General features: G+C 39.8%; 1 protein-coding gene across 2 annotated transcripts; it reads left to right on the top strand.

Moving 5' to 3' along the window:
- The first annotated feature begins 2321 nt into the window (after positions 1-2321).
- On the top strand, positions 2322-17418 carry DDX3X (DEAD-box helicase 3 X-linked). 2 transcript variants are annotated; one of them, XM_005228286.5, is made up of 17 exons: positions 2322-2459; positions 5233-5290; positions 6824-6871; positions 8556-8688; positions 9647-9802; positions 9883-9982; positions 10622-10757; positions 11962-12047; positions 12220-12318; positions 12427-12587; positions 12902-13046; positions 13127-13271; positions 13453-13634; positions 13727-13844; positions 14122-14275; positions 14518-14654; positions 14847-17418. In XM_005228286.5, the coding sequence occupies exons 1-17, from the start codon at positions 2415-2417 to the stop codon at positions 14924-14926; spliced, it is 1983 nt and encodes a 660-aa protein (XP_005228343.1). In that variant the 5' UTR covers positions 2322-2414; the 3' UTR covers positions 14927-17418. The 2 variants fall into 2 exon arrangements, with proteins under 2 accessions (XP_005228343.1, NP_001179891.1); NM_001192962.1 differs by having other exon boundaries at positions 14515-14654; positions 14847-15373.
- The last annotated feature ends 429 nt before the right edge of the window (positions 17419-17847 follow it).

The following is a 17847-nucleotide window of genomic DNA, read 5'->3' as shown; positions in this document are numbered from 1 at the left end:
ATAGTTCTCAAGGGGGCATTGTGAAAATATATATCTATATATTTTTTGGCTGTTGCAATGATTGGCAAGGGCTACTAAAGGTAGTGAGCAGAGACCAGGTTTCCTGGATATTCTAGCAATATCTGAATAGTTCCATATCTGACAGTTCAAATCTGAACTGTCCCATACAGCGAAAAATTGACCCAACGGAAAAAACAGTTCATCATGATATAAGCTTAGAACTAACACTATATTTTACCTATAAACAAAAATATTTTTACCCAGTTTCGATATACACTGAATTCTAGGAATAAAACTCACTTGAGGGAAGACTATCGTGTTTTTGTTTCAAACATTATCAAGAGTTTGCCATTTTGGAAAATAAGGTCACCAATGTAACATTCTTTATGGTACTTGAATTGTGAAAACACTTTTTTCAGTTTGCATTTGTGACTGCGCTAGGCAGGTATCTATCATCATTTAGTGCCCCTGTGTGGGAGCATTCATATATTAAAATATATTGCATTATTATAATTATTTTGCTTTTATTCTCCAGTTAGGTCGTGTTTTTTGAAATTGTGTGTTGTTAAGTTAGGTTATATTATCTGTGGTGTACTATTTGGTTAAAGGGGACATTACCAAACAGTTGTTATAAAAAGGAATTTGGTCTTTCACGGGGTCATGTCATAAAAGTCCAACTCCTTTTATAGAGGAAATCGAAACCTAAAGCAGTTAAGCAACTTGCCCAGGACAGAAGTGTTATTTTATCTCCCTATCTCGTTAGAATTTGTTTAAATTTTAAAAATTGGAAGAGAAAAGCAAAAGTACGTGATGTGAACGAGCTGTTTGAATTCTGGCAGCAGATCCTTTGGGGGATGGTTGGAAACCCTGTATATTATTTAATTCTGTCAGGCTGAGGGTCAGAAAAGAGAAAAACGTTTCTAAGAACCATGTATGTGCCGCCGCTCGCTTAAAGCCAGGGATTCACTAGTCAACACATTTTCTTCTATTTAAGGTTCTGTGGCACTGAGGTTGGGACCGGAGGTCGCCTGCTTAGGAGTGGGGAGCATAAGGGGTGCCTCCGACCCATTCCGGCCATTCCCCATCCACCGCAGTGGCCCGGGGTCACCCTGAACCCAGACCGATGATGCGGTAGACTTTCTTCGGGAGGCCCAGATTGCGCCCAACCACAAACGCCTCCGACTCCCTAGGAGAACGGCTCTCCATCCCCAGAGTCCTCTGGCTTTGAGGGAAGCAGCACCGCACCGGTGGTGGCCATCGGCCCTGAGCCATTGGACGCCCCGCAGTAGGAAACCTACGGCCTAATGGAGCCGTGGTGCCGGCGGAGGGCGGGGGTCCCAAGAGGGTGCGCTACCACCCGCTCGTGTTCACAGCGATTGTCTCATTGTTTCTTAACTGCGGGGGGCGGGGACGCGCGCGCCAGAGCGCGCTCTCTTGGTGGGGGAGTCGGAGGTGTGTGTGGGAACCAAGGGGCTATGGCATTCCTAGGCGGCGCACCCGCTGCCTAGGCAACTAGTGTCCCACCACCCGTGCGCGCCGCCAGCGCCCCTCCACTTCTCCCTCCCCCCAACGCCCCGTCACCATCACGCCCTCTTCCCTCCTCCTTCCTCTTTCCCCCTCCCCCCTTCTCCTCTCCCCTGCTCCTCTTCCCGTCTCCTCCCTCCCTCTTTCCCCTCTTCTCCCCCCGATTCCGAGCACTCTATTTTAAAACCACGGTTTCCTGCTCCACAAAATGGCCTCCGCATTTGGCACCTGCGGCCACGTGACCCCCTGTCCCCCTGGGCTTCGGGCCCCTCATTGCCAAACTTGGATCTCGGGGCTTCTGCCCGGGAAACTACGTGGGCTGATTAGTTTGGAGAAATCGCACAACCTTTCAAAGTCTAGGGGACTGAGAGAGAAGGAAAGAGTGCTCCCTAGAAAGAAAGGAACAGTGAAAACTGAGGACGTTGGGAAAAAAAGGGGAAAAAGGTCTAGGTTATATTTTAAGGTCTCCTAGCTGGCGGAAAATGGGAGGGGATGAGGTCTCGCGAGATCTCGAGACCTCCCAGGCTTGAGAAAAGGTAATAGCGGAGGACAGGGGAAGTTGCACTCAAGCGATCTAGGACAGCATTTAGCGCTGAGTTCCAAGGTAGGACGACGAGCCGCAGACGCGACCGACTAGGAAATCCCGCGAGGTTAGGACTAAACGAGCGCGCAGTAGCTAGGCAAAAGTCGTAGCGGCGGGAGGAGTGCGGGTGTGAGAGGGCGGGCACACGTCGTACGTGCTGACGTAGCAGTCACTCGAGCGGGTATATTAGATCCGTGGCCGCGCCGTGCATTTCAGAGCCGCAGTTCTCCCGTGAGAGGGCCTTCGCGGTGAACCCAACACATTAGCTCAGCAGCGGAAGACTCCGAGTTCTCGGTACTCTTCAGGGATGAGTCATGTGGCGGTGGAAAATGCGCTCGGGCTGGACCAGCAGGTGAGCCGCAAGGAGCCTACCGGGATTGTTGCTGCAGGAATCTCTCCCCCGATCTAACCTGGTTTGTGGCGCAGTGCTACCTGGTACCCTAAGTTCCAATTTTCTGGGTCCCTTAGGCTAACGAGTGTCAGTGCCCCGGGGCTGTGGGGGAACGGGAAGGTGACGGGAATGCTGATTGTGGCTGTCGCAGGGGCCCCAGCTTGGCCGGCGGTATTGTCCCCGGGCAGAGCACAATGGCGGCTTTTGTGTGTGCGTGCGCAGGCGGGCGGAGGGGGAGGGGGCGCGCGTTCTCGCGGAGGCGCGCACGCGCGAACCTCGACTTGACTTGTGACCCATGGGTGTTGCGGGCGGGGGAGGGGCGCGGCGCGGAGGTTCGCGAAAGGGGACCTTTATGGCCCTGAGAGTTAGGGCGTGCGCGGCTCGGATTCTTGTCGGAGACCCAGGCGGCGTTGGCGTGTCTGTGTTGTGTGCACGCGCGTGTGAGCGGGAGGTGGAACGCGGCCCTGGAATGTGGGAGGGGGCGGTGCGGGGGGTGGCCTTCGCTCGGGGTAATGGCGGCGGCCTCCTTTGTGTGGTGTCGGGTGGCTGGGCGGCGCTGCGCCCCCCGAGCGGGGAAAGACGGGCCGCCGAGGGCCCGGAAACGGGGATGGATGGGCATCTTGTTCTTCCAGGGCTTCCTTCCCCGGGGCTTTTTTTTCGCTCCAGCCCGGTTTCCGCAGCCTCGGCTCCGTGGCCCGCGAGGCCGCGTTTCCGGAGTGGAAAGTTTTGTGACGCAGAAGATTCGAGGAGGAGTGGGGGGGGCGCGGGCGGAGGATGGAGAGGAGGGAGGAATGGGCCGCTGCGCGGTGGCGCCGGGCTCTGGAGATCGAGGTGGAACGCGGCGAGGAGGTTAGCGACCCGGCACGGCCGGCTCCGCCTCACGTGTTCGCAATAGTCAGTATGGACATTTTGCTCCGAGCCACGCGTCGTTTTGGGAGATAACCACGGAGTGTACCAGTGTCCTCAGGTTGGGGACGTTTGGTGCGGGGCTCGGCCTGGGAAAAAACGCCTGGAATGTAGCTTGGGAAGAAATAAGGAATTTTGTTGGTGACTTGTTGCTGCTTGTGAAAATTTTGAAATCGGTCAGAGGCCCCGGATTTGTCGTCTAATTGGAACCCCTCTTGTAAGGGTTTAGAGGTAGAGGACGGGAGGGCGCGTGATCGCAGAGGAGGGGTTCTGGGTGGAGATGGCAGAAGTCTGCATCCCTCAGCAACAGTGGCACCACGCTTCAGAAAAGCTCTTCAATTGATGTTTTGTTGCTTTTTAAGTAAACTTCTGCGTACCGCGAGCTCCAGAATTCTGAAACGAACTTGAGTGACACAAATGAATTGTTAATAGATTTTCAGTCGTGTGTGGTATTTTTTAGGGACTCGGCTATCTGGGGGAGAGCATTTTTTCCATTAACGAATCAGAATAAATCTTCCAAATGCTGACATGTTCCGTGTTAAATGGAGCAGAGACATGAAGAAAAAATCTGGTTATCAAGAACATGGCCAATCCCCAGTTTTAAAATTTAACATATATGTGGTGCCGGCACCTATTTAAGATTATAAGCAGAAGTAAAATTTGAAATCGAAATAATTGGAAAAAAATACACGCAGTCGTTAGAATTAAGCAGCAAGCAAATTCACAACTGAGAAAATTGCATTAATGTCACCTTAGCAATTTACAGTAGCATTTAAAGTGCTCTACGTAGTTCATTTTGCCAAGTGTAAAATTAATAACAAAACGTACTGCAATAAGTACAAAAAGGAAGTTTTTGTGCCTTAAAGTATTAGTCTGTTGCTGAGAACAATCGTGCAGAGAAAACACCGCAGTGTTTTGTTAATAGAAGTTAGGAAACGAGCTGCCTCCAAAGTGTTACCGTATTCATTTTTTTCTTTAAGATTTAGCATCTTCCAGTTTTCAATGATTACATTGATGCTTGCAACTTGACAGTATATAATTTTAAGCTTTTAACAGAGGACTTAAACGTTGTGCTTTATTGGAAACACGTGGCAATAGTGCCGTGTGGCTGGTTACATTTTTTTTTTTTTTAATGAAATACTGCTTTTGGCACATAGTTCCCTCCTCGTTGCTTGTAAATAGTTTGTTTAGTCATTACAGAATTCGATGAAGCGCTTTTTTTAGAATGTTGAGGCTTTAAGTTAACAGTGTAAAGGGATGGGTAGAAATGGAGATAAAAGGCAGTAAAACGTGCCATTTATGTCCGAAGTGTTCTCAGCTTAACTGTGAAAATGGAAAAATACATTGGTACCTACTTAATATGGTTGTGTAGTGGTTATATTGTAAATTTTTGTTCTGAAGCGTGGTACTCTAGTTGCAGTATTTAGAAATGAAAGCTAAGAAATGGTCGATACAAGTTTTGTTCTGAATATTTTTCAGGTGTGCTCTGTAGGTTTAGAATAATTCCAAGTAGAAAACATCTCCAAATGTTTGGAGCTAAAATAAATCCACTGACTACTTGACATTTTAAAATAATTTAAATTTTTTGAACTTTTACAATGGAAAAAGTTACAGGGAAAATTCATTTTGATTATGAATTTGGACCCGGTTTCTCCTGGATAGCGCCACCATCTTGGTTAGGTACCTTCTGCAGTGTATCCTGTAGTACTGTAGTATTTTGCGTTTGCTCACATTCTTAGTCACATTCTCCTTAAGAGTTCCATTAAGTTTTCCTTTAGTGTAATGTTTCTGCGCATGGGCTGCTAACCAAAATTTAACTCTCTTCTAGTTTGCTGGCCTAGACCTGAACTCTTCAGATAATCAGAGTGGAGGAAGTACAGCCAGCAGTAAGTAAAATATTTTATGCATTTACTGAATATTAGAGCTTTTTAAAAAAATTGTCAGAATATAGTTGATTTACAGTGTTGTTACTTGAGTATTAAAACCATAATAACTTAATGTTTCATTGGATTTATTTAAAATTTAGAAATTTCTTTTCCAGTTTTTACTGTGTAAAGAATGTGGGTAGCGTTGGGTCTTTTGATGAGAAGGAGTTTTCTTGAGTGAAAAAAATCGTTAAGGACCTTATACAACACACAAATTATAGAGTTTGATTATGTCCATTATGAATCCTGAACACAGCTAAAAGGTGGTGGGAATGTACATTTCACTATTAAGAGTGAATTTACTGGAATTAAACTGAATACAGAGAATATTCACATTGATCAGGTACAGCCACTCCTTTCCCATGAAAAACATGAGAATTACTAATAGAACAAAGCTATAATGAATCTTGAAGTGGTGGTTAGGATTTTAAATTCAGAATTGTTTTTTTTTTTTTTGAAAAGAAGTTTTTTTCTCTTGAAAGGGTTTTTTTTTGAGGCATGGTAAAGATTAAGGTGTAGGGGCTCTTGGGTGGTTTATTATTGGCAGTAGACCTGCTTCAGCTCAGATCTCTTCCTATTGAATTAACCGAAAGAAAAAATGTAATATGTATATTGAGTGTGTTAATGTCTGAAAGCACTGTTTCTTCAAGCTCTGTTTATTGCATAGTTAAGGGATGTTTATTTTTAGGCAGGACGGGCCTCACTGGGCACAGTTACTTGGTATTTGTTTTAAATTTCACTTTGTCAGGCTAAGAATCTTTTAGTAATTGACCATTCTAATGGAGATCTTTAATATTTAATTCAACCCAGAAGTGAAGAGGTTAAATTGCAGATTAACTAGTAATAAAGCAAGTTGATGTTACTTAGTTGTATATATATTACTTGCTTTTGTTCTCACCTATAGTCTAGGCTGTGTTTTTATTTGCATACAGAACAACAGTTGACTGTCGTTAAACAGTGCAAGTCTCAAAACCCACAATTAGTTGAAATCATTTCACTCTGCAGCTTTTCCCATATTACGTACGTACATATGTTTTGGATTTAACCAGAGCAGGAACAAAAAAGCTTAGTGACTAGATACACGATTTAGGTTGTTACAGTAATAACTTATGCTCTGTAAGAGACTTGTTAATATTTTTGTTATGTGTTTGCTAGATTATTGTAGTAACAATGCTGCAACTCTTGTTATTTATGACAATTCTCTGAAATCCTAGCAGACGTTGTAAAAATAGTGTGTTAAATTGACCACTAGTGGCAAATTAAATTTATTTGTAGATTTCAACTACTAGGTTCCAATTCAATTCAAATCTGTTCTCCTTCCCCTTTTAAAATTCATCTTATTAAAGCAGTAACTTATTTAAAATAGAAGTAGACCAGACTAGAAGACTAGAGATTCAAATTTTTTCTTTCCAGGACTTTTTTAGCATCACAAATATTGGTAAAAAGCTTTTAAGTTTTTTGGAATGTGAAATTTAACTTTGTCATTTCTTTTAGAAGGGCGCTATATTCCTCCTCACTTAAGGAACAGAGAAGCTACTAAAGGTAAGTTTTTTGAGCAACTTGGTATACTTAATTATTGCTGCATTTAAAAATTGGAGCTTAGGGAAAGTGAGACACCTCAGGGTCTGAACACTGTGCTCTTCTCTCCTACTGTCAAAATAATTTCAGATACTAGGGCTTACTTGCTTGGAAAAACTCATCTAATATCAGATAGAGGAAATCTCTGCATTTCCTGTGTCACACTCTTCTGAGGCCAAGGGCATGGTTTTGTACAATTTCACTAGTCTTGTGCTTAACCTCTGTGTATGTAATCATTAACAGCACGAGTTCAATTTGAAAAAGGTGAGTGGGGATCCTACTGTGTAAACAAAAACTGCTGCACAGTGATAACAATCCAGTTATTTCTGTCTTGCAGAGGTGCCAAAATGAAATGGGATTATTGGGGAATAGTTAACAAACATCAGGCATGCTCCTGATAGAGGGGAGTGGTTCTCTGGCTTCAAATGCTTCATTTAAATAGGTGATCTGAGATTTTGGAGGAAAAGGGAAGGTTAGGAAAACTAAAAGTCATGAAGAGGGAAGATACTGGATAAAGAAAGCAGGATTGGAAGGGTGGAGGGTCCACAGGAGCACATGATTTGCTGTCATTTGTCTATATTCATAGGTAGTCTGTATTAGGTTCACTATCCAAGGCAATACATGGAATATAAAATCTAGGGAACGGAACTAAAATCCTGCCATGGAACAGAACGGAACTAAAAACATGCCATGGGGCCAAAAACATTAAAAGAACTCCTATATTATTTCTTAGGTGTCACATCATTGTTTTTAGTTACTGTAGAGTCAGATTCTCATTCCTTAGAATGTACTAGCTGAAATTGACCCCCATGTGTATTTAGTGCTTTTCCTGCCTTATTGCAATGATAGGAATCAATGCAGGGAAAGAGACAGTATCGTACAGAAGTTAGAGCTGAAATAGGTCTTAGAAATCTAACTCAGCTCTTTATTGGTGGCTAAGGCTGTTAAATTACTGGGCTAGTAGAGGCGTAAGGGAGAAGGAAAGTAACCTAATTAACTTGTAAACTATCTCTGACTATTTAATAAAATGTCACTGAAGCTAGTTAAATCCTCTGCTTGTCTTTAAACCATATACCTGTTGGGCTAATTTACCTTGCTGAATGTCTATAGCTATACCCTAGGAACCTATCTACGCTGAGTGTATCAGGATTTTCCTTTTCTAGGTATTCCTAATTCTCATCTGATAACTATGTATTGCATGTAAACAGAGCACTGTTTTTAAAAACTTTACTATTGAAACCAAGAAATACTATATTAAACCAAGTAAATTTCTTAATGTTTTAAATGAATATCACTTCAAAGAAACATAGAGATAATGATTGCTCTTTCCTAATAAACTCATTCATGCCTATTAAATGAAATTAAATTGTGGTGGTCATGTAACAAGACCATAGTCATTGTGTTAAAGGCAAACCTACTGACCTTTTAGAAGTTGTATTCATTCAGAACATTTTCAGACTTGATTGTTTTGTTCAGCGTATAGTGTGTTCTAGTACCATGGTAGGAATATTTCCATTGTCCCTCTGGTCCAGAGATGTGATTAGTCATTAGAGGGCTTCAAACTCAGAAACATAGAAACCATGTTTTAAAGTAGTGTCATTTTCTAATTACTACAATAAAATGAGTTTGCTTTTGTTTTTAATTGAAGGATTCTATGATAAAGACAGTTCAGGGTGGAGTTCTAGTAAAGATAAGGATGCATACAGCAGTTTTGGTTCCCGTAGTGATTCAAGAGGAAAGTCTAGTTTCTTCAGTGATCGTGGAAGTGGATCAAGGGGAAGGTAAGTGATTTATTATCTTCTTGCCTTTCTTGCATGTGTACAATAAAGCAATTTAGAAATTGGTCTGTACCCTGCCCATTAAGCAAGATTATCTTTCCCCCTTAGTGGACCACCCGTTTGGATGTTAAGTATGTCTTTTTAATCATAGTTTTTTTATTACACCGAAATTAAATGAGAATAAGAATATGCCCTTTGGCATAATGAAATCAATTATTTTTACATTTCTCTAATTTTATGTATTCTACTTAAAAGAGTAAGTTTAGTGAATGGCCTAATTTGGTTGACATTTTTGTGGATATTCTATGACAATTTTTAAACCTTATATTTTTGATTACACAAGTGTGATGAACTGACCTCATGCGCCTAATAGCTGTGGTTAGTCCTGTGTGTCCTGCTTTTTCGAAAACAGGCCTAAAACTAAAAACATCTTAATTCAGGTAAGGATTATTTTCTACCTTTTATCCAGTCTGTCACACAGGTGAGTTGTCCTTTAAGTAGCATCCTAATGTAACCAGGACAATTGATATTTGGTGTGATACTTTGCTTTTTTTCTCTAACACTAAAAATACTTGGATGAAAACATTTAAAGGTGTAAGTTAATGTGCTGGTTTCACATATAAGACTGATTGCCCCAAGGGTTTTTATTTATATATTTATTGAAGTGTAGTTGTTTTACAGTATTATGTTTCAGGTACAAAGATTTGATTCTTGATTTCAACATGTATGAGGACTGTATCGGTTATATAATAATAAAGGAGGATACTGAATTTAGAAAATAAAGCTATATAAATGGTATAGTCTGGTTAGAGGGCCTTATTTGTCAAGTAAAAGTAAGCCGGAATTGGACTGGTGACATCCTTGAAATTAGCCATAATGAACCTTTCTCCAGGTACAGTTCTAGTGGTAGGAATCTAATAATGGTTAAATAAGATTTTGATTAATTGCTTGTGCTGTTCAGGTTTGATGATCGTGGACGAGGTGACTATGATGGCATTGGCGGCCGTGGTGACAGAGGTGGTTTTGGCAAATACGAACGTGGAAATAGCCGCTGGTGTGACAAATCAGATGAAGATGATTGGTCAAAACCACTCCCACCAAGTGAACGCTTGGAACAGTAAGTTTCTGAAATGTATGTTAATTGTGATGAAGCCTTATCAGCTCTGTGTAACAAACTTAACAATCTTCTGATTTCAGAGAACTCTTTTCTGGAGGCAACACTGGGATTAACTTTGAAAAATATGATGACATTCCAGTTGAGGCAACAGGCAACAACTGTCCTCCACACATTGAAAGTGTAGGTATTTTTCCATGACCTTTAAGACAGGGAAGTGTAGATCTTTTCACAGCACATCAAGATGAGATGGGCTTCCTAAAGACATACGTAGACTGCCTGCTATATCTTGACAGTTTTTTAAAGTTAATTTAAAAACCTGCCTCGTTGGTTTGTGGAAAGGGGGACAGTGAATTCAGTGTTACCATTACTAATAATTTGAAATAGAAAATGGGTCGGGTGTTGACCTAAATGGGAAGGAAATTCAAAAGGGGGATGTGTATACATATAGCTGATTTAACTTTGCCGTACAGTAGAAACTAACACATCATTGTAAAGTAATTGTATGCCTATAAAAACTAACTTAAAAAGTAAATAGTCAAGAAACTGAGAATTGAAATAAACAAGGCAAAAGATTGGGGATAAAAAGAAACAGTAAGTGGGTCAAACATAGGAAGAACCCAAAACTTTTCCATTGTAGGTTAAGCTTAGGGAGTGGTTTGGTTTTGTTTTTCCTCAAAATGTGTAAGATGATGACTTTTACTATAAAGCAAATTGAAAGTTCAAATTGGTTGATAGTTGTCCCCCCCTCGTTGTATTTGTATGAAACAAAATGCTCCAAATAGCATTTCTGCTTGTTTACCCTGATGAATTTCTTGACAGTTCAGTGATGTTGAGATGGGAGAAATTATTATGGGAAACATTGAGCTTACTCGTTACACTCGCCCAACTCCAGTGCAAAAGCATGCTATTCCTATTATCAAAGAGAAGAGAGACTTGATGGCCTGTGCCCAAACAGGTAAGCAGACTTGATGAAAGTAAAAAGTTGTCAAGAATACCTTGACTTGGCTTGCTCTAATAAAAACCAGTACCAGGAAAATATGCATGGAGCATTTTAAGTTTCATGAGGAAGCTTGAGTCCTGTATGTAGCCTGACTGGTACACCTTGGTAAGGAGTAGCTGGATGGATCTCTTTTGTCTTAGTCTTTTGGTTATATTACTTCTAGTGCTTTCATTAGGGTATCTTAGGGATGGCCTATAGAAAGTCATGAACCTGATACTACTGTAACAAGTGGATAGGTTTTTGTGATTGTAGTGGTGGGGAAGTGAGGACTATAGAAAATTAGAGAAAGATAGAGAATAGCCTGTGATCCATGGAAATGTGGCCAAAAGAAGGTTCAATGATGGGTAAAGTAGTACCTCCCTATTAGTATATACAGTACCTACAAGGAAGTGTTAGAAATTGACACCAGTTTTGAGACAGAATTCCTACTCTCTCTACACAAGTGCTTCCTAGTGGCTGCCTGCAATGCAGGAGACCTAGGGTTCAATCCCTGGGTTGGGAAGATCCCCTGGATGTGGGCATGACAACTCCAGTATTCTTGTCTGGAGAATCCTCATGGACAGAGGTGCCTGGTGGGCTACAGTCCATGGGGTTGCAAAGAATCGGACATGACTGTGTGACACATACGTTACACAAGCGAAGCAAAGAAGTCAAAACTACTACAATGTTTGTGACCAAAATTTGGTGTGTGTGTGTATATATATTTATATATTACACAAGTGAAGCAAAGAAGTCAAAACTACTGCAATGTTTGTGACCAAAATTTGGTGTGTGTGTGTGTGTGTGTGTGTGTATATATATATATATATATATATTTTTTTTTTTTTTTGGTAAACAAAAATATTTTTTTGGCTGATGGACCGTGTGGTCTCTGCAACTGTTGTATGAAAAAAGCAGCCATAGATGATATGTAAATTACTGGTCACAGCTATATTCCAGTAAAGATTTATTTATAAAGATAAATAGTTTGCTAACTCCTATTACAGGTTGATCAAAGTCATCACTTGATGGTATTTTAAAATTAGCCTATTTATAGAAATTTGGGAATTAAAGTGAGATTACTAATTGGGCAGTTAAAACACCATCATCTACCAATATATGTTCAAAAGTAATAAGCCAGTTTTTCTGTGGTTAAATGAATATGCTTTTTTTAAAATAGGGTCTGGAAAAACTGCAGCATTTCTCTTGCCCATCTTGAGTCAGATTTATTCTGATGGTCCCGGTGAGGCTCTGAGGGCCATGAAGGTAAATATTTCTGTATAAAATGGGAAAGCTTTCTAAATGACAGTAAGACTTGCATTCTAATCTGTATAATTAGTAACAGCATTTACATGTAATCTGTAAATTGCAGAAGGGGATTATGTTGTAATGAACCTATAAGAGAGGATGTTAACAAGTTTAATAAATTATTTCTTAGGAAAATGGAAGATATGGGCGCCGCAAACAATACCCAATCTCTTTGGTGTTAGCACCAACTAGAGAATTGGCCGTACAGATCTATGAGGAAGCCAGGAAAGTAAGTATGCCTTTCAGGTTATTGGCCTTCTCATTGATTCTGATGAAGTGTATTATGACCATGTAAAAATCTTGGTCTTAAATTTAATAAATTTTTCTTTGCTTATAGTTTTCATACCGATCTAGAGTTCGTCCTTGTGTGGTTTATGGTGGTGCTGATATTGGTCAGCAAATTCGAGACTTAGAACGTGGATGCCATTTATTAGTTGCGACTCCAGGACGTCTAGTGGATATGATGGAAAGAGGAAAAATTGGATTAGACTTCTGCAAGTATGTTAATTTTTAAATGTGTGAAATGCATTTTTTAGTCTTCCAACTTTTATAAAAAGTTAGCTCATTGTAATTTTAGTTTAAGTGATTTTAGTAGAGGCTAAGAATTACCAGACCTTGAGACCAGAGTCAAGTATAAGAGCTAATTTGGCTGTGCGATTTAGTGGGGGAGATCCTGTGCTGTGTCTTATGTATGTGGGTCAGATTGTATGGTGTGAGGAACTAAACTACCTGAATGAATAATTAACTGTGCTTATAGAAATGGAAACTACCTTTTCTTTTCAAATTCTAAGCTGGATTTTTTTTCATGGCAGGTACTTGGTGTTAGATGAAGCCGATCGGATGTTGGATATGGGGTTTGAACCTCAGATACGTAGAATCGTTGAACAAGATACTATGCCACCAAAGGGAGTTCGCCACACTATGATGTTTAGTGCTACTTTCCCTAAGGAAATACAGGTATTGTTTGCTGCAGATCTTTCTTACTTAGGAATTTGTTTCTCTCAATAGATGATAAAACAATAATTTTTTTCTTTCAGATGCTTGCTCGTGACTTCTTGGATGAATATATCTTTTTGGCCGTAGGAAGAGTTGGCTCTACCTCTGAGAACATAACACAGAAAGTAGTTTGGGTTGAAGAGTCAGACAAACGGTCATTTCTGCTTGATCTTCTAAATGCAACAGGTATAACTTTAGCATCAGTCTGGTGGCTTAGGTAATCTATTTGGATCACCTTTAGTGCTTTTCCTTCTCATCCAATACATTCTGTTGAGACAGTCTATTTGCCTCTATTCGCAAGTTTACTAAGTGCAAAGAGAACCAAGCCACTATTAGTGACAGAAACCTTGTGGTATTTTAACTTCAGGCAAAGATTCACTGACCTTAGTGTTTGTGGAGACCAAAAAGGGTGCAGATTCTCTGGAGGATTTCTTATACCATGAAGGATATGCTTGTACCAGTATCCATGGAGACCGATCTCAGAGAGATAGAGAAGAGGCCCTTCACCAGTTCCGCTCAGGAAAAAGCCCAATTCTCGTGGCTACAGCAGTATGTAAAATTTAATCTTATTTTCTAGGTCAGCATGTTCAACTATTTACTTTGTTTTAAATGGACCATAGGTAACAAAAATTATTTTCTAGGTAGCAGCAAGAGGACTGGACATATCAAATGTGAAACATGTTATCAATTTTGACTTGCCAAGTGATATTGAAGAATATGTACATCGCATTGGCCGTACAGGACGTGTGGGAAACCTTGGTAAGTGTGTGGTTACTTAGGATGATCTGGTGGTTTCTGATCTTCAGTGTGATTCTTACAGCAAAGAACTTTTCAGGGTCTTAGATGAACTCTGATTTTCAAGGAATGCTATTAAAATATCAGAAGTGGCAGGGGGAGGAAGTCAAGGTTTGTTCAAAGAACAAATAGCAAATTATCTTTTTTTAAAATTATTATTCTACTTAATATTCTAATATGAAAGAATATTGTGCTGCTCTGTGGAAGACCTTAATTTATGTACTTTTTGGAACTGTTTTAGGCCTTGCCACCTCATTCTTTAATGAGAGGAACATAAATATTACCAAGGATTTGTTGGATCTTCTTGTTGAAGCTAAACAGGAAGTGCCATCTTGGTTAGAAAACATGGCTTATGAACACCACTACAAGGGTAGCAGTCGTGGACGATCCAAAAGGTGAGTTAGAAATAATGTGTATTACTAAATAATGTGTATAATGGAGAGGGGTGTGATTTTTAAGGTTATTTAAGTGACCTTCAGTGTCAGCTTTTCACAGCTAAGGCCTTATAAAATTCCTATTACAGAAAAGAAGGGCTGGGTGGCATCGCTTGAACTGGAAAATCGGAAATTGGTCCTTGGGAATTTTTAACAAGAATTGCGTTATCTTTATGTAAACTAACATTTTGTCCTTATAGTAGTAGATTCAGTGGAGGATTTGGTGCCAGAGACTATCGACAGAGTAGTGGTGGCAGCAGTTCCAGCTTCAGCAGCAGCCGCGCCAGCAGCAGCCGCAGTGGTGGAGGTGGCCATGGAAGCAGCAGAGGGTTTGGTGGAGGTAATGTTAAATTTTAACCTCATGCCTTTGGGGAGGTTTTTGCCCTTTTTCATCTTTTTCAAAGCGTAATTTAAAATATTGGGCCCTGTAGATTGCTTTTTGTAATTTTACATCAAAATATTTAAAGAAGGGAAAGATTGTATTACACAATGGATGACTTAATACTTTTTTTTTTTTTTAATCTCTCATTAGGTGGCTATGGAAGCTTTTACAACAGTGATGGATATGGAGGAAATTATAACTCCCAGGGGGTTGACTGGTGGGGTAACTGAACCTGCTTTGCAGTAGGTCACCCTGCCAAACAAGCTAATATGGAAACCACATGTAACTTAGCCAGACTATACCTTGTGTAGCTTCAAGAACTCGCAGTACATTACCAGCTGTGATTCTCCACTGAAATTTTTTTTTTAAGGGAGCTCAAGGTCACATGAAGAGTCGAAAGGAACAATCAGCAGCCCTGTTCAGAAGGTGGTTTGAAGATTTCATTGCTGTAGTTTGGATTAACTCCCCTCCCAACCCCCATCCCAAACTGCATTTATAATTTGTGACTGAGGATCATTTGTTTGTTAATGTACTGTGCCTTTAACTTTAGACAACTTTTTATTTTGATGTCCTGTTGGCTCAGTAATGCTCAAGATACCAATTGTTTTTGACAAAATAAATTTACTGAACTTGGGCTAAAATCAAACCTTGGCACACAGGTGTGATACAACTTAACAGGAATCATCGATTCATCCATAAATATTATAAGGAAAAAACTTATGCAGTAGCCTGCATTAGGGCTTTTTGATACTTGCAGATTGGGGGAAAACAACAAATGTCTTTGAAGCATATTAATGGAATTAGTTTCTAATGTGGCAAACTGTATTAAGTTAAAGTTCTGATTTGCTCACTCTATCCTGGATAGGTATTTAGAACCTGATAGTCTTTAAACAAGCCATTCCAGTCATGATGAGGTGATGTATGAATACATGCATACATTCAAAGCACTGTTTTCAAAGTTAATGCAAGTAAATACAGCAATTCCTCTTTCAGTGTTTAGGCAGATCATTAATTATGAGCTAGCCAAATGTGGGCATACTATTACAGGGAAAGTTTAAAGGTCTGATAACTTGAGATAGGGTTTTAGGAGAATTCATCTACTTAGACTTTTTAAATGCCTGCCATAAGTGAAATTGAAATGGTAGAATGGCTGACCACAGCAATGACCAGCCCTCATTAGGGCCCTGGATGATTTTTGGTCTAATAACGCATGCTAGTGTTGATGTTTTTTGGTCAAGAGGGTATGAACAGGAAGAATTAAATGCAGCAGGCTTTCTTTTAAATGCCGATTCATATTACTCTGTTCAAGCTGCGTTGAGATGTTAAACTGGCTTACTATAGACTTTGTAAAAACGGCTCCAGAAGAGTAACAAACTGAAATCTTTGAGATCACACAGGTTGGAAATATGTACATAACTGCACAAGGTGTCAATTCTGCTACACAGTGCAGTTTTAGTCAGTTTTAGTTGCATAGGTTTCCATTGTATTTATAGTCTGTTTATGCTAAATCTGGCCAAAGATGAGCATTGTCCACCACTAAAATGCCTCTGCCACTTTTGAATTCTGTGCTAATTTTGTGGCCAGAATGCGGTGATCAAAATGCTCAATCTTTTTACAGTGGCATAGGAAGATGGCAAAAATTTCCTAAAGTGCAATAGATTTTCAAGTGTATTGTGCCTTGTTCTAAAACTTTTATTAAGTAGGTGCACTTGACAGTATTGAGGTCATTTGTTATGGTGCTATTTCAATTAGTCTAGGTTTAGGCCCTTGTACATTTTGCCCATAACTTTTTACAAAGTACTTCTTTTATTGCACATTCAGAGAATTTTATATATATGTCTTGTGTGCGTGTCCTTAAACTTCCAATCTTATTTTGTCTCTTGGAGATTGTTGAACGCAGCTTGTCTAGGAAGGGGATGGGACTAGATTCTAAAATTTATTTGGGACCATGGGAATGATAGTTGGGAAGAAAACTATTTGCACACGACAGATTTCTAGATACTTTTTGCTGCTAGTTTTATGTAATATTTATTGAACATTTTGACAAATATTTATTTTTGTAAGCCTAAAAGTGATTCTTTGAAAGTTTAAAGAAACTTGACCAAAAGACAGTACAAAAACACTGGCACTTGAATGTTGAATGTCACCGTATGCGTGAAATTATATATTTCGGGGTAGTGTGAGCTTTTAATGTTAAGTCATATTAAACTCTTAAGTCAAATTAAGCAGACCCGGCATTGGCAGTGTAGCCATAACTTTCTGATGTTAGTAAAAACAAAATTGGCGACTTTAAATTAAATCATGCCAAGGTTTTGATACACTCGTCTTAAGATATTAATGAAACACTTCAAAACACTGATACGAAGTGTCCATATTCAAATATTGTGTGTTTTTGTTTCGTTGTGTGTATTTTTTTTTTTCCAGTGAATGTCTGGCTCATTGCAATCCTGAAACATGTGGTTATCTTTGTTGTATTGGCATAATCAGTGACTTGTACATTCAGCGATAGCATTTGAGCAAGTTTTATCAGCAAGCAATATTTTCAGTTAATAAATAAGGTTTCAAAAATCATGTAAGAATGACGTTAAACTTGCTGAATGTAAAGATTGAACCTCAAGTCACTGTAGCTTTAGTAATTGCTTATTGTATTAGTTTAGATGCTAGCACTGCATGTGCTGTGCATATTCTGATTTTATTAAAATAAAAGTTGAACTGCACAGTCTCTTTTGTTGTTGTCAATTGTGGTTTATTATTAGGTGAAAATAAAGTTGTGGTCTTGCCTGAAGAGTTGTAAGATGTAATTTTTTGGGGTTGCCATCCAGTGCTGATTTTGAAATAACTCTTGGATACAGAATTACCCTGCTTTGTTAATAAAAGATGAAGATGGTGTTAGTTTGGAATACAGTGAAAAAATGGATTTTTGTAATAGATGGAAATCCAAAAAATCCTTGTTGATGTATAGTTTATGATTATAGTTTGAAATTTATGGATGGAGGGGTGGAAACTATTCTTGGAAGCACTTGATACATAGGATGATTGAACAGTGCAGTAATGAATTGGTTTTAAAAATGCATTAGTAATATGTGCAATAAATACTTACAGATCAAGAATGTTATTTGGGGTTGGGGTCATCAGTTCAGTCGCTCAGTTG

Source organism: Bos taurus, chromosome X, assembly GCF_002263795.3.
Source record: "Bos taurus isolate L1 Dominette 01449 registration number 42190680 breed Hereford chromosome X, ARS-UCD2.0, whole genome shotgun sequence".
In the NCBI taxonomy this organism is placed as follows: Eukaryota; Metazoa; Chordata; class Mammalia; order Artiodactyla; family Bovidae; genus Bos; species Bos taurus.
Note: the sequence above shows the minus strand (reverse complement) of the source record. Positions and strands in the feature narration are given on the sequence as shown.

What these genes read in the sequence shown, in the direction of transcription:
- DDX3X (NM_001192962.1), top strand. Translation starts at nt 2,415, where the DNA reads ATGAGTCATGTGGCGGTGGAAAATGCGCTCGGGCTGGACCAGCAG. An exon ending in GGAAGTGGATCAAGGGGAAG is followed by an intron (nt 8,689 to 9,646) that starts GTAAGTGATTTA and finishes TGTGCTGTTCAG; the next exon opens with GTTTGATGATCGTGGACGAG. An exon ending in CAATTCTCGTGGCTACAGCA is followed by an intron (nt 13,635 to 13,726) that starts GTATGTAAAATT and finishes ATTATTTTCTAG; the next exon opens with GTAGCAGCAAGAGGACTGGA.